Source organism: Lissotriton vulgaris, chromosome 1_1, assembly GCF_964263255.1.
Source record: "Lissotriton vulgaris chromosome 1_1, aLisVul1.2, whole genome shotgun sequence".
Lineage (NCBI taxonomy): Eukaryota > Metazoa > Chordata > Amphibia > Caudata > Salamandridae > Lissotriton > Lissotriton vulgaris.
The window spans coordinates 829,838,912-829,856,207 of NC_141685.1; the positions used below are offsets into that span (position 1 = coordinate 829,838,912).

The 17,296-nt window shown below is 46.2% G+C and overlaps 1 protein-coding gene across 1 annotated transcript in view; it reads left to right on the forward strand.

Annotated features, from left to right (window-relative positions):
- The first annotated feature begins 1,179 nt into the window (after positions 1–1,179).
- Positions 1,180–17,296, forward strand: part of ALG14 (ALG14 UDP-N-acetylglucosaminyltransferase subunit) — a 338,962-nt gene continuing 322,845 nt past the window's right edge. The window contains exon 1 of the mRNA XM_086957333.1: positions 1,180–1,451. Coding sequence (XP_086813459.1) covers positions 1,319–1,451 — 133 coding nt within the window. The 5' untranslated portion in view covers positions 1,180–1,318. The remainder of the gene's footprint in view (positions 1,452–17,296) is intronic.

Consider the following 17,296-nt stretch of genomic DNA (forward strand, 5'->3'; position numbering starts at 1 on the left):
GACTGGTGCTGCGCATAACTCACCAGGCAGGCAGTCGCCGGACGACGGACTGCAGCGCTTCGTCTCGCTGCACTGTACTGTCACACTCCTGATCACGATGATCATCGCAGCGCTGAAGACTTTCATGATTGGGGGAGCTGCCTACAGGGAGTCTGACTGCCAGCAGAGTGACTGGTGGTGCAGCCGCCGGTCATCATGTGCTGTGCCAGTGAGTGTGTCCGCCGTGACCCCGTCATCAGTGTCGCCAGTGTCTGTCTTACTGACAGAGAAGACCCTGACCGGCGTTGACCCTTGTTCAAGTAAGTTTTAACTTCGTTTATACTAGTTTCTACTTACTTAGTTTCTAATGAGAGTTTCCGCCACTGGGCAGGCGCTGCTGCGCCACTGACATGAGATAATTAACTACTCTGTCACTAAACCTCAACCACTGTCTGCGTGAATGTTTCTTTAATGGTTAGCAAGCACTGGCCTAATGAAGCACAGACAGCAGAACGAGGTCCAGAGGGTGAATAGCCTCCATGATTGTACACCTTACATTGCCACTCCGTGACCACTATCCATTTTGTGTGCACTTGCACTGGCTCTGGGTGTCCGTGGAACTCCTTTGTACCCCAAGCAGGCCCATGCCTCGCTCCCAGATACTTCTACACAACCCACAGGAGGGCCCTGAGCCCCACCTTAAAGTTCAGTACTGCAATCGACATCCTGTATAACCTTTTTAAATGTCAGGATGTATCCTCCGTTCCTTCTCTGTGCGGACTTCTCTCCTATATAATAAATTCAGAGGCATTGGTCATTTAGGCCTCCTTTCTATACTGTTACTTGCAAACTCCCGAGACTCCTGTAGTGTGATTGGCTTCCTCAGTTAGCAGTTGCTGGATCTCCAGGTTCCAAAAATGCCCTTCCATTTCTGGTGCTTTACAGCAATTCTAAGATCTTTCTAGAGTTTATCTTTGCACAAATAAGTGTAATTAATGATGTTTATGTTTCCGCGTCTCATTGCTTGATTTTGCTCCTTAAAAAATGTCACTCGTAGTAAAATGTCACTCATAATTACACTGACATTATAAAAATGTCACACATAGCGATCTGAAACCTTGGCAGCTATGGACCATCAATGTCTTGAACCTGTAAGTGAAAGAATTTAAATGAAACCCACACAGGAAAAGCATTAGAAGTTTCCATACAGAGTCAGAAATGTACCGCTTTCTGTGTCTGTACTCGAGCAGCCGCAGGAAGGGGCGGTCTTGAGTATGACTTCCGGTGTATACAGAGACGAGCTGCCAGCTGCTATTTGCAGCGAGTGCTGGAGGTGGCCATGCTCCTGCTGTTGGGAAGCATCTTCCTAGCCCTGCTGCTCGTGGCGTCCGCCCGCTTATACTTAGTGCTGCAAGACCGCAAGCAGCCTGGGAAGGCAGGGACTGTCAGTCTGCTTGTGGTGGCGGGATCCGGTGAGTCTTTTTCCCCAGTGCTGACGCTGCAAACAGTGCCCCGGAAGTACTAGCTAAACAGTCATGAACTTCGGCTGCTTCGACCCCTGATTTCTGACCTAAGTGTGGCAACAGGGGTCTTTTTCTTAGTAGCTGAGTCATTGCACTCTGTTAATCTTTTTACTGTTTGCCAGACTCTGAACGAGGATGCCTTTTAAGTCATTATGATTCACGATATGCAGAGTTAACCAGTTTATTGAGAACTGCTAAATTATCAGATTGTTTATGTGTGACATTTTCAGACCAGCTTTAAGATGGGAGGATCCCAACTTTTTAAAGCCAAAAATGTTTTTATTTTGTCTGTTTCCCGCCGGAAATTGCCTCTCCTTCAATACAAATCAATGGTGGAAATGAATTCTCCCGATTACCCTTTTTAAAAATCTTCTACCTTTCTCTTCGAAAATGTTGGCATGTATGCATTTTATATTTGTATCCTGTTTCTTTGTGACGTTACCACATCCTGTATGTGTAACCCTTTGAATGACACCCTCAAGCTGAGAAAAGCACTCGGCTATTCACAAAAATTATTTTTATTTTCCGGGTTTGTATCAGAATGTAATAATCATTCTAGAGCGAGACTGTACGCTGTTTTACTATACATTCTAAGATGGTAGGATTGGAGGAGGTCCTTGACCGCTTTAGTTCATCTATTAACATGTAACTTCTGTACCTGTGAGATGTACATATATATTCTGCTCTGCTGCAGAAGTCTTGAGTCCTGCTGCCAGCCTTCTGATGTGACGTGCATTCTAGGGAAGGGAGAAACCCCCAAAACAAGGTCTGACACCCTACTGCAAGTTTCCTTTTACTGACACCCTATACCATATTGTCTGTAATGGTTTCCCTAAAGTATGTAATAACACTCCTATCAGGTGAAGCAGCGCGCTCCATGAACTACGACACACCTTAGATGTGTGTGAAAAATGTTTTCTCTAATGAGACATGCATATCACAATATAGCAACGCTTCATAGGTACCATACACAGTAAAATTAAAGCCTCACTAATACACAATGTAAACCCAACAAATAACACTCACCCCTCCTTTTTAGGTCGAGCAGACCTACTCTCAATGCGTGAGCATTGAGAGCATGAGAGTGTTTTTAGGTCGAGCAGACCTACTCTCAATGCGTGAGCATTGAGAGCATTGAGAGTGTCTTTAGGTCGAGCAGACCTACTCTCAATGCGTGAGCATTGAGAGTGTCTGCTTCAGACCTAATGTGGCCCGTATTTAGGAATGTGGACACGACTCAGACGCGCGCTTTTGCAGTCTCAGTTTTGACCGCGGGAGCACGCGTCTGAGCCGCGCTTGCGCAGAGTAACTCACAGCCCCTGCTCACACACAGACACAGCCAGCCCCCACCCCTCTGCATGCACGCACACACACAGGCGTGCGCACGCACGCACACACATACACACGCTGCCGCCCCCCACCCCCCTGCATACACACAGACACGCAAGCACGGAGCCCCACTCACCGGGACTTCTACTCCGCAGAACTCTTCCGGGGAGACAACGTGCCCAGTCAGGTCCCGCTCCGGGGCTGCTCACTCCGACATCAATGGGCACAGGGACACCGGCACTCCGCTCCTTGGCTTCCCGGGCGGACGCCGGCTGCACGCAGGGCTCTCCTCTCTCTGCATCGGAGCCATGCGCCAGCCACTGCAGCCTGCCTCCTGGGAAGCTCCGGTCGCGTGTCCGGCCCCGCCCCCGTCCCAACAAAGGTTGCCTGGCTTCCTGTTGAAGCCGGGCTGCGGCGGTGAGTTTGCTTGTTTAATAAGTGCTGCTAATGGGCTGTTGAGCCAGGTCCAGGCATTCCATTACAACCACTGAACAATATATATATTTTTAAGCTGAGCATCAAGCGATCACTGATAAATTGCTCCTCGGTGTACCAGTTTTTGCTTGCGTGCTCGGAGTGTCCCGAGACAATGTGCATGTAAAGTGAACCTGTCACCTTTATTTAGGCGATTCTGCAAAAATTAATGAAACTGACACGAACTCCATTTCTCCGGTTTATGAAATAAAATATGCTGTTGAGTTGTTCTATATTTGCTTAGGGTCGTTTCTGAAGCTTTGAAATTTTGAAGTAAATCAGATTAGTTACATTGATTTTGTTTTTTGATATTATATTATTTATTGTATATTTATGCGAGGTTCTTAATGTAAGACTATAAAAAAAGAGAATCTGTTCCCGAGAAAATACGTGTACTGCAGGAGTAGTTTCCCTTTGTTCTAAAGGTAACAGGCAAACTTTCATTTAGGGTGTGGAGAAGAGAAGATATTGACAAAAGGTGTGTTTCTACAAAAAAAGCTGTTGAGTATTTACAATGGTGAATTTTTTTCGCTAAACCTCATGTTTAGTGTAGTTTAGTTTGTTATACATCAGAATGTCATTATTTTATTTTCGATACGTCATTTATGGTTCTTTATTCATTACCCACATTATTTTGAATTGAGCTTATTTTTACATTGATCCAAGGATTAATCAATTTTTAAAGGTAAACAGGTTGTAAAGTTTTGTGTGCGTGTGCAAGAGTGCATTCAGTGAACTTTGGTCCTCGTTACCTGCTCAGCTTACAGGACTAGCAAATAGCAGTCCCCTCGAGCCAGTACTGCTTGAGACTATAAAATGAAATAAAAACAGCACCCACGACAAATTCACCGACACACACAGAGTAAAGTTTTGTGTGCAAGAGTGCATTCAGTGAACTTTGGTCCTTGTTACCTGCTCAGCTTACAGGACTAGCAAATAGCAGTCCCCTCGAGCCAGTACTGCTTGAGACTATAAAATGAAATAAAAACAGCGCCCACGACAAATTCACCGACACACACAGACAAGTAAAATGCATGCACACACAACGACTTGTCACACACAGGCAATTATAAATACATACAGTCATACAGATGCTAACATGCAACTCACACCATGCACAGTTACCCCAATACGCACACACACAAGCACAAACCCACACGTTCATGCAGTTACATTCATTACTGTTACATATATGACCGCACGAGCACTCACACACATATGAGCTAATTCAGACATGTACAGATATAAAAAAAATAAAGCCAAGACAGACAGATACATGTAACAATTGACATAACGTGCACAAAAGCACTCTCGCACAGACAACAAACGGAGACACAAACAGAGAAAACACATAATACAGACATATGATTCCATAGATAAACAGCAACGGTTGCTGTTTATCTATGCTGCAACACACACATGCAACCGCAAGCAGACACGCAGCACACCTACACTACAGCACATCACAAAGTGTGTTATATTATGGCATGCTCTGAGCGTGTTTTTATAGTACATTTCCACCCCAGCATCAATCTGTGCAACCATTCAACAACAACTGGTTCAAATATGTTCTCTCAATGTTTCAAACTTTATTACAAATGTCACAAAAAAGATGTTAATTTTTCACTACTGTTCTTGGATTTTCGTCACAATAAAATACACTGAACATAATCTTCACAAAAGTTATTTACAAAAGTTTAAGCTATTGCCATTATAAATTAAAATCTCTTTTATTTAAGTATTAATTATTTAAAAAAATTAAAAGCCATTGTAATTTGTAATATTAATACAGCTAAGTCACGTAAATACAAAACCTGTTGCATTACAAATGCTATAGGTGTCACATTTGCGAAAGTTATAACTATTGGCATTGTAAATGACAAAGCTAATAATTTAGCTATTTTCAAAATCAACACATGAAATAAAGAAAATTGTCATTTACAAGACCAATAGCTCAAACTTTCCTAATGCGAGACCTATTGCATTGCAAATGCTTTTTTTTTTATTCTCTACAACTGTAAGCCCCCTCAAGAAGTTTACTACTCAGCATCTTAACCACTACTACTCAATTAGCCTTCTGAATGAACTGTGGCAACCCACCCTAACCAGAACTGATCCACAACCATCCATGCTTCTTTTCAAACACTATCTCTAAACCTGCCACTCTGAAAAACCCTTGGTAGAGAATTTTTTCTGCCCCTCCCCTTACGTCAACTTCCCAACCAACAAACTTTCCAATCTTTTCTTTTTTTTTTTTTTTTTTTTTTGAGAGTTTTATACTTCATGGTACAACAAAATGCATGTGCAAGTTAGATGGTACGTCAGGTACATATAGGCAGGCAGATAATATAGACACATTATGTAGCCGCCATCCCATTATACATCACCCATGTCAATCAAAAGTTATCACACCATACATCGGTATTACTCTGCTAGGGATCTAGTGTGGGATGTAGTGGGGTAGCTAACGCTGGGTGCCTGACTGAGTGGGTTTCCGCAATGGTGCGGGTTGGTATGTAGTCCCCCGCTCCAAATTGGTGCCCCTCCTTGCTTAATGTCCATGTGTGTGTTCCCAATGTGTAAGCTCTTACTCTGCGCTGTCGAAGGGGTGAACATGAAACTGTGAACTAAGGGTGGGGGAATCCGGGGAGTTTACAGGACAAAAAAAGGAAAATTATATGGTGTCTACGGTGTCAAAGTCGGGAGAGGAGGGACATCCACAGTGGGGTTATGTTTCCCTGCAGTAGTCAGTGAGCCAGTCAAGTGGGTTCCCGATGCATGATCGGTCTTCCATGCGGTGCAGCTATTGCGCCATGGTATGTGCTGATTCTATCGGGGACAGGGGTGGGGTTTGGGACTGGGCTGGGGAATCCCTGGGTGAATAGTCTTGTGTTGTCTCTTGCATGAATTGGAACAGAAGTTGCGCCCACTCCATAGAGATGGGGTGTTTACGAATCCCCTTCACCTCCTCGTCTCTCAATATGGCTTCTTCTGCTGCCCCCATTTTTTTAACTACTCCGATCCAGGCTGCCTCTGGGGGTCCTGCTGGTGCCCTCCAGTACATGGCTATCTCCCGCTTTGCCAGGAGTAGGGCTAAGGACGCCCAGCGGCACTGACCTTTTCGGTCTTCTGCCTGCGGAAGATCCCTCGCGCACAGGCCTCCCATGAGGTGATTTGCATGAGAATGACTGTCGCCTCTAGCACCCGGTGTATTCTGCCCCAATATGACTGAAGCACGGGACAGTCCCAGAACATGTGTTTGAAATTTGCTTCAAGTATTTGGCATCTAGGGCACGCAAAATGCGTGTCTGGTTAAAATCGATGGAGCTTATGCGGTGTTGAGTAGGCATGGTGTAGAATGTTGAATTTTATGTTTTTGAATCGTGCGTTCGCTATACTTTCTTTGGGTATTCTAAGGCCTTTTCCCATTCCTTGCATTAAGCACTCAACCTATCTTGTCTTCCCATTTCTGGTGTAGGGCCTGTAGTGGGGCCGTGATCAGTTCCCTTATTGCTTTATAGTTCCAGGTAACTAGGTGTCTGCCTCTGCCCATCCGGAGGATGGTGTGTAGCACTGGGTGTGTCGGTGGTTCCCCAACGGCAAGATCCCAATATTGTCGTGCGCTGTCTACTAGCCGTCTGTGCACCAGGAATTGCCCGGGGGCAAGATTGTAAATATTGCGCATTTGGGCATAGGTTTTCAGTTGCCCGTCCTTAAACAACACCCCTATCTCTGTCACCTCGTGCTCCGTCCATACCCGGAGGGCACCAGATGTGTAGTTATTCTCTTTCTGTGGGAATCCCACCAATGAGAGCAATGGGGAGTACAGGGGTGTACCCCTTGACAGTCGGTGTATGTGCAGCATGCAGTTGCGGGCTATTGACACTTGTAAGGGGTGTGTGCTCGTTTGGCCTGGTTCCCGGCATCAGCAGCCTGTGGATTGCCGGGAGAGGTATCCGACCGTCATTAGTAAATGTCTCCTCCATGTGGCCTTCTGCCGTACAATAGGACAGCCACTGGATCTGAGCCGCCAGAAAATAGGCCTCGAAGGATGGAGCCCCCAGACCCCCCTGTGTTGTAGGCAAGTAGTGGGTTCGTAAGGGCACTCTAGGTCTACGGCCCCCCCCCCCCATATCAATGTCATGAGTAATGTGTCTAGTTCTTTAAAAAAAGCGCAGGGAGGTATCCCCGGGAGATTGGTGAAGGCGTAGAGCAGCCTGGGCGCCATTATCATCTTTGCTAAGGCTACACGTCCTATGGGGGCCAAGGGAAGGGTCTTCCAGAAGGCAACTGCCGCTCGAATTCCCGCCAACGACTTTCTGTAGAGGTATTCAGGTGAGCGATACAGTCTCACTCCTAGGTGTCTGGGTGCCGTAGCACTCCACCCGAGTGTCTGGGGTCCTATCGTGATCTCCGAGGGGGCAAGGTGGGGGCTAAGCAGAAAGATCGTCGATATTCCCCAATTAACTTTAAGTCCGGAGACCTCTGCGAAGGTATGTAGTATTGTCCATTTTGGTGTGAGATCGCTTGTGACGTCTTGCACATAAATCAAAAGGTCATCGGTGTAAAACGATACGCAATGAATCGTGTCCGGCAAATTGGGATACCCCAGGCTTTACCTAGGGCAGGGGTCTTCAAAGTGTGGGGCGCGACCCCCAGGGGGGCCATGGAGTGATGGAAAGGGGGTCGCGCATTCCCGATCACACTTCTGCCCGGGGCCCATCTGACTACAGGGATTCAGCCCCCCTCCTCCCCCGTAGCGTGTCTCAGCTCGAGCTGCTGTGAGCTCCGCTGGGCTGTGTCTGCAGTCTTATCTCCAGCACAGCCCGGCACCCCTGAGTTTTTCACAGGTCGTTAACGACCATTTGCATATTTACATACCTTTTGAAAACTGATTACTGAGTCTTAGTTTTTTTTTTTATAGTTCCAGTACCACCTGGGCCCCAACTCAGCCTTTCCCTTACATTTGTATTTTACATTTACTGCAATAGTGTGAGAATGTATTTCATGAAAAGAAATACTAAAAAGTAGAGTTGCCAGAAGAAAAAAGATACCAGCCATTTCTTTCAACCCACTGTTTGCTACCTCTCACATTTTGTTTACTTTATATACTTGCACAAGTGCCACCATTGCCTACGTAACGTTTGTTCTTGTGTTTGAGTGCCATTTATTGCAGTATTATACCTCTACTTGTACTTTGTAAGCTTTTGTAACCTGCACACATATCACTTTTTCCTCCTGTAATGTACCGTTTGCTACCTCTTGTATTTTGGTTGCTAACTATTGTCACTTTTGCCTCATGTAACTTAACGTTTGCTTTTGTACTTTGTTCACTTGTAATTTTCTCCTCATGTAACATTACTGTTCCTATTGTGAAGCGCTCTGACACCTTCGGGTAAAGTCCGCGCTATATAAAAACGCATAAATAAATACATTCGTAATGTGACTTTTCTGTCTTTGTATTATCAGTCATGGATCATTGAGGCAGCCCTAGAACACAATTAAAAGTGCTTTCTATTTAGATTTGCTGTTCCAAGTATGCACAGATGAGTGCTGAAATATACAGCTTTAAGTGACTGCTTATTTTTGTACCATCTGGGACATCAAAATAATGAGCAGGCAACCCTAACCATAGGACTGGAAGTATGTTGCAAGATCAGCATATTATTTATTTCCTCCACCCTCGATCCCTGATTAATGTCATAATAGCAATAGTTTAACTTGTATCTTAAACCCTACGCCGCAGTCAATAATATGTTGAGATACTTCAAGTGTCTGGAAATGCACCCTGCATTCAGAGAACTCACTTCTCATTCTCGCACTTCACTTTCATGCTCACCCTGCATTCACAGCGATCACAATGCACTCACACTGATCACCATGCACTCGCATCATTCACCCTCTCACCCTGCACTCACAGTGATCACTCTGCAATCACAATGCACTTGCTTTGTTCTCCCTGTACCTCAGCCTGCAGTCATGCTACTCATCTGCACTCATCCTGCACTCATGTGACACCTCATTCACCTGCCCCCTCACTGCTCAATTTGCAACTCGCTCAAACAAGCCCATCATTAACCATGCATTCATTCATCCCACTCTGCACTTATATCCACACCCAAATTCATATGGCCACCTCACTCACCCTGCAGTCACTCCTCTTTCCCTACTCTCATACTGTTGCATCGCTCGCCGTGCACTCACATGGGCACTCTTCTCATCCACAGAGGGCAGGGTTTTAGGGACCCCTGCTGCTCCCCGACAGGGCCAGGTGAGCTTCTAATGTGGCAGCACGTATTCCTGCGGAGTGGAAGGCCCATCACAAAGGTTGACTAGATATCTTTCTGATGTTAATTGCTGTATTTTGGTTATAAACTGGTACTGTGTTATTGTGAGCAAAAAATGTCAAAATCATGAAGCAATTCTATCCCAAAATAACGTGGCATCACATAACATTATTTACATTTTCCTCTCACACAATTTAGTCAAGCCTTTCGTGTAATTTGGTTCTCACCTGCCTCGTAATTCCAGAAGCCCTGCCTACAGGTTTAGAAATGTCAGGAGGGGGTCCTTATGACTGAAAATGTTGACAGGGGGGTCTCGGCACCCAAACGTTTGAAGACCTCTGACCTAGGGTGACCAACCGTCCGTAAATTTCACGGACTGCCTGTTATTTTGGCCCTTGTCCGCTGTCCGTGACCATTTTTTTCACGGACGCCTTTTGCCCGTAATTTTGGGGATGGCAGCAGGCTGTATCAGCTCACACTTTTCTGAGGCAGCAGCAGCCCCTCCCCGACCTTGCTCAGTCTTTGTATGGGCCCATTGTCATTCTGATCTGGCTGATTATCACCTAAAGAATGACAATGGGCCAGAGATGTAAGGAAGCACAGGGTGGGGGTGGGGCGTGGGGAGGGTGTCAGAAAAGTGTTTCATGGCCCATCCTTTGATCTGTGACTCGCAGATCAGCACAGGGTAGAATAAAAAACAATTAAATAAGGCTAGAATAATCACCGTAACACAGCATGAGTGTGTGGGAGGTGGGGGGGGGGGGCGCAGAGGGGGAGGGGGTGCCGAAGTAGCCAAAAGGGGCGACAGAAAGAAAATTATGATAATGGTAAGTAAAAAATAGCACGAGGCAAATCGAGGGTGAAAGCGAAGGAAGAATAGAATGCAAATACTGAACAAATGCTGGAAAGAAAGAGAAATATTTAGATTTAACAATGGAGGAAGGACAAGAGGATGATCAAATGGAAAAATGGAACACAAATTAATGTTAATGTGGAATATGGAAATATGAAAACAAAATGAAATATGATTTTAAAGAATAGAGAGGGACTGAGACTAAATGAAAGGATGCACAGACTGAAAGATAGAAAGAAAATAAATTCAGGATGTAAAGAAGAAGAAAGTAGATGACAAAGGTGGATTGAAAGAAGGACATAAGGAAAGAAAGAAAACTTAAAGACGGAAAGAATAAAAGACAAACGTCAATATAGGTAAATGCACTTTTTGGCCAAGTTTCTTTCCTGCTGTAAAAAGCATAATTTTGCATTATTTTTGCAAACTTATATCAGGGGAACAATTTTCACAGATTTCAAAATGAAAGACCAGGATAGCTCACTTTGCTCCTTTTATTTAGTGCCATATATAGTGTGGGTATTTTATTTTTCTGGCTACTCCCTTGTAATGGGCCCTTGTGTAGTTACAGCGCATGGCGTGCCGTCCTCTGCATAGGCCTAGTGCACTGCATGCTGCTTTTGTGGAAGAGCCGTGCTGGAGAACTAAGCTACATTTTGAAATATCCGACAGGATGAAAGGAAAGAATTCTGAGTACTTTGCACTACTGCAATTTTTGGGCCATAACAAAAATGTCTCTTTTAACTCTGGTGATTAATGTATCTCTTTGAGAGATATGAGGTTTCACTAATCCCGGTTTTGACTCATCATAAAGAAGCATAGAGGCATAATGTTCCTGTTGTAAGCCACAAAGTGTAACATGCAGAGTAAAGTATTTATTTGTATTAGAATTGTAAAGACAACCCCCACCACAAAGTTATGTATTATATCATCAGCTTGTATTTCCGGGTCACTGAAATTGTGCAATTATGCGACTTCAACAGTTTTCGCATGATGGATGGATTTGTCACATGTGCCACATAATCCATCATTAGCTGAATATATCTGAAGATTCTATAACAGTTGCTACCTCAAATGGTTAAAAAATAACGAAAAGGGCAGTGATGTATTGCAAAGGCCCTTTGTAAAGGTTGACTGGTCACCTTCCTTTGCATATTACTATATTTGGGTGTTATACAGGTACTAATGAGGTGCAACCTATCACCAGAAAGTGTTGAAATGTACACAAATGAGAAAATAATATGGTAATACTATGACAAAATTTGCAGCATTACGCTGCATAAATTCCCTTTTCTTGAAAAAATAATTTAATCAACCCTGCAGCATAATTCAGCCCTCCCTGCTGCATAATTCCAGTGACCCTGCATATAGTACCTAACAGTATGGATGCCTTGTGACTCCTACACCTTGTAGCCCTCCTTGCCTTAAGGAACATTTCCTATACATTGATTTACATACTTATATGAGTCATTGTCTCTGAACAATAAGTGTGTGAGCTGAAGCGCTCACACCCTACATTGGGCGGAGCAGTACTGTAAAATAAATTACATACACATGAGCGAGGGTCTATATAGCGATGAGGGGCACCATGGGAGGTGGATAGTGAGGGAATCTGTGCAAAGGGAGGTCTTTGGTGAAGGGACGTAATGAAGACTGAAGGTCTCTGCATCCCCTGCAGTGCGGGTGGGACAACATTTCAAAGAAACCCCAAACGGTAAACAAAATATCATATGAAATACCACAATAAGAGCTGCACAGTTGCTCAAAGCTGTGCACATACCAAAACGATGAGGTGCACGATTGTCTCAACTTAATAACTTAACTTAATATAAACTTATTTTGACATGTATTTATGTTGGTTATCTATTTACTTATACACTATTGTACGACCTTCTCTGATGTGTCTGAAAACGTACATTTTGTCCCAAATTTCTGTCCTGAATTTTGACCTCCTGTCCTGAATTTTTGTCCTCAATTTTGAGTCTTTGTCCTGAATTTTTACACTCACTGTCCTGAATTTGCAACCATGCCATTTGGTCACCCTAGCTTCACCCTCATGTCGCAGACGAATGACCAAGGGTTCCACTGCCAAGGCGAAAAGCAAGGGGGATAAGGGGCACCCATGCCCCATACCCCGGTCCACAGCAAGTGGGGTCGAAATGTACTTTCCTACCTTCACCCTAGTGGTGAGGCCCTTATAGAGAAGTTGCGTGTATACGATTAGATTTGGGCCAACACCTATCCTTCGAAGGGTTGCAAATAAATAGGGCCACGCGAGCGTATTGAAGGCCTTTTCGAGGTCTAAAATGAGGCATGCGGCTCGTGGGAAGTGGTCCTGTTCTCTATCCTGTATATGGAAGAGCCTACGTATGTTCTGCGATACATTACGCCTGGGAATAAAGCCATTTTGGTTTGGATGGATCAATTGCGGGAGGACCTGGATGTAGTGGTCTGCCAAGAGGACGGGAGTGTGGGATCTCTGTTCGGCTTGAGGAATGTCACCAGGGTAGATTCCCTGAGCGAACTGGGGAGTTCGCCTCTCTTCAATGCGTCATCGTAATGATCACTAGTTGTGGCGACAACTGTCCCAAGAAGGCGGAATAGTATTCAAGGGGAAAGCCGTCCGTTCCTTGTGCTTTCCGGCATGCCAACGCCCTGATCGCGCTAGTAACATCCGGGGAGGTTATCTTTGTGTCTAGTGCCTTTCCGTCCAACGGTGGAATGCCAGGTAGGGGAGTGGAGGAATCGGGTTAATGTCAGGTGCGATAACTGTGGCGGGGCACAATAGATGCCAGTGTAATAGTCGTGGAAGATGCAATGTATATCTACTTGTGATTGTTTAATAGTACCAGCCTCGTCCCGTAGTGCTGTGATAGGTGGCATGTCCGTGTCTTGTCTCGCGAGCCAGGCGAGAAGTGTACCTGCTCTGTTTCCCTCTCTATGTGCTCGGGCAGCATACTCTCTGAAATTGTATTTGCGAAGGTCATCCTTGGTTTCCGCATATGTTGTTTTTGCAGTCGGCACCTGTGCAGGGGTAGCCTCCCTGTATCTAGCTTTTTCGTAAGTTCCGCTAATCGTAGTTCCGCAGTTCGTAGTGACTGCTCTAGCACCTGCCGAACCCCTACTATGTGCTGAATACAGTGTCCCCCTGCCTCGACTTTGAATGCGTTAGATTCCACCGATCTGGATGAGGCCGTGTTTGCGTTGAGTAAGAAATATTCCTGGATGTGTTCACTGTGTGTATGACAGAACGCCTGGTCTGTGAGGCATTTCCGAGGCAATTTCCACGTGGGCACCGGGGGATGCGGTGGCCAACATCTAAGGATCACAGTGTGTGCATCATGATCAGACAAAACTCTGCTTAGGTAGTCAGTGTGTCGTATTTGAGTTAGTAATGCCTCTGAGCAGAGGAATCTGTTGAGTCGCACCCTGAGGTTGTGTGGGACGGAGTGGAATGAGTATATCTTAGTGTTCGGATTCTTGTCTCGCCATGCATCTACCAGTGACCACTGGGTAACCCAAGTTTTAAAAAGCTCTGTCTGCTTCCGTGCGGGTGAATGCGCCGGTGGGGGATGTGATCTGTCTAACCGAATGTCTAGGGTGCAATTATAGTCTCTGCCCAGTAACCACGGTACCGTAGTGTAGTGTGCTAATACCCCAGTCAGGCGGGCCCAGTACTGCTCTTGTTCCACGTTGGGAGCATGAATGCTTCCTATCAGTATCTCTTTGCCCTCAAGGTGCCCTGCTATCAGGGAGTATCGGCCCTTCTTGTCGACTATCCTGGTTTGTTCTTTAAAGGGGATCCCAGGCCTAATCCAGATTATGGTTCCCCTGGCAAATACTGAGTGTGTTTTGGCACATATTATACCCCGTCATTTTTTTGCATAGGCGATCCACCTCTGTCTTTGTAAGATGTGTCTCCTTGAGGAGTACTATCTGCGCCTGCTGATTTTTCATATAAGCATAAATTGCATATCGCTTGTTTGCTGTATGCATACCCCTGACATTCAATGTTACAACTTTCGGTCTGTGTTAGGGAGCCTAGCTGTCATAGTGCCTGATGTCTGGGCGATGCTTTACATAGTGGGGCGCCCCCTTCTGCGCTCGTGCCCTCCTCCCTCCCGAGTGACGACCTCTATGAATCCTACCGGCATCTTGCATGACGTGTATTCGGTTCCCCGGGGATATGTGTGGGAAAGGAACCAGGGGGTAGTAAAGTGGACAAACTGGAAATTATCCCAACTAAAAGGACCTATCGCTCGGGGCGGTACATCCAAACTGCACAACATGTGCTAACTTTAGTTCGTTTCACGGGGTGCGTAGTCTTCAGCTTCCACCAGCTGCTGTCTCTACAGCAGCCCGATCATTGTCTATGTCATCCTGGTGCCCAACTAGAACTACAGCGATCCTTGTTGTGCGGTGTAGTCCGCTGTGGCGATGGGCTGTCTGGCTCCTCAGATGCGGGACCATCTGCCACAGTCCTGGTGTGATCACCCTACATGAGTAAAGAGTTCATGGATCTCAAACGCCTCCCTGCATTTTCTTCAAGGTATTACCTGGCGGCCCTGAAAGTTCAAATCAAAGTGTTTGCCATCGGGGGGGGGGTTTCTATTGGTGGGGTCATGGAGCCATCCCCCGGTGTGTTTCCATCGCTGCCCTCCTCTTCTGATGTGAATATGTGTGGTTCCCTTTCACCGTCCGAGCTGTCCCCTGGGAGCCCCGCCTCCGCAGCCGCCTGAAGCGCTTTCTGGCGTTCTGCGATAATTTGGGTAAGGTCCGGAGAGTTTTTGCTGGAGGAATCTGAGCGTGAGTTGAGTTGGGTGAGTGTGACTCTTTTCTGCTGACGCTGTTGGCGGCCCGGAGGGCGATTGGTTTGTGACTTTATGGGTTTAATCACGTTCGTCAGGTGTTGTTCAACCCAGTCGCTGGCCGACCCGGGATCCGAGAAAAAATGTGTAGTTTCATTGTGAATGATCTTAATTCTGGCTGGGAACAGGAGTGCATATTGGACGTTCTTCTGGAGTAGGAAGCATTTGACCGCTAGGAAGGTGTACCTTTGTTGTTGTACTGCTCTTGAGAAGTCTGGGAATAACATGACCTGTTTGTCCTCCACTCTGATCATGCCTTGTCTCCTAGCCGCCCGAAGGATAGTGCCTCTGTCCTGGTAATGGAGCAGTTTCAGGAGGAACGGTCTTGGGGGCGACCCGATGGTGGTTTCCGGGCCGGCACCCTGTGTGCTCGCTCAATGGAGAAGAAAGGGGTCAGTTTCCCCGCTGGGGTGAATGTCGCAATCCACGTCACGATGTAGCTGCGAGGAATGGTACCCTCCACTCCTTCCGGTACATTGATAATGCGAATATTGCTTCTCCGGGATCGTCCCTCTAAATCGTCCTTTCTATCCTCCAGAATCTTCATCCGCGCTTGCAGGTTTTTCAGAGTGTCTTGTTGTTGTTGCACTTGCGGTTCTAGGGTTTGTAGCGTCAATTCCCCTAGTTTTACCTTATCCGTCAGTTTCCTGTGGTTGTCCCAGAGCAGGTTGAGATCCGTGGCCAGCTTCCCAAACTTGTGTTCCACGTACACACTTTTTTTTAATTTAATTTTTTTTATTTTTTATTAACTTTTCAAGAAACAGTGGTGTACATCACAGTCATACAGTGCAAGATATACAATCGTACCTCAGGAAATCAATTGGGAGTAAGGGGTTGGGTACCTTCGACATTGTTCTTTACAGTTCATCATTGTACATTAAGAAGTGAGAGTGGCTCGTCAGCCCGGGTAATCAGGGGGGGTTCGCAAATGTGACCCCTATACTCATTCCAATTAGACCAGATACCGACCCATTTCTGTGGTCACCCCCTGGCTACATACACTGTCTTCTCCTGGAGCATGCACCAGTCCATGTCTGTCTTCCAGAGACCAAGTTTTGGAGGCCCTGCAGCCCCCCACAGCCTAGCAATATTTCTTTTTGCGATAGCAAAGCCAAGCGTGGCCCAGATCCTCCCACGGGGTGACAGATCCGTGGGCTCCCATATATATTCAATAGACACCTTTTCGCCTCAACCCGGAGCTCCACCTCCCATACCTCCCACATGCACTGGTGTATCTGTCGCCAATAGATCTGGAGCACCGGGCACTCCCATATGGTGTGGAAGAATGTCCCTGCCTCTCCACACCCCCTTCGACAGAGCCCGTCTACATTGCGGCCCATTAATTGCAGTCTAGTGCCTGAAATATAGACCCGGTGGAGAATCTTAAGTTGGATCAGGCGGAGTCGAGCTGAGATGGCCACTTCCTTTGGGGATGCTAGCGCACTGTTCCACTCCTCCTCATCTATTTCCAACCCATCAGCCTCCCACTTAGTTTTCAGGATTTGCAAAAGATCTGGGGAGTTGTTAATGATTTTTTTGTAAGTGAGGGAGATGGCGTGTTTGGGAAGGTGGCCATCCATTAGTCTGTCCTCTAAGGGGGACGAGGTTGGGGGAAGCGTCCCTGTCGGGATGTTCGATTGGAGGGAGTGTCGGACCTGCATGTACCGAAAAAGTGTTCTGTTTGTGCAAGCTCATATGTCTGTTGAAGTGAAGCAAAGGACACCACACCCCCTGAACCCCATAAATCTCTAATGTGTGAAATCCCTATCAGGTCCCAGTTGCGGAACCCCTTGGTGCGTCTCAAGGTACCCAGTTTTTATGAGGCCCATAACGGGGTCGCAAGGGTCAGGGTATCCACCCAACCCAATTTTCGTTGCACTATGTGCCAAATTTGTGTTTGGTGGGCCCGGTGAGCGGGTATCTGCCCGGCCTTGAGTATAATGCCGCCTCGAAGTTCCCTCCCGGCAGAAGCCACCTGTCCATTCC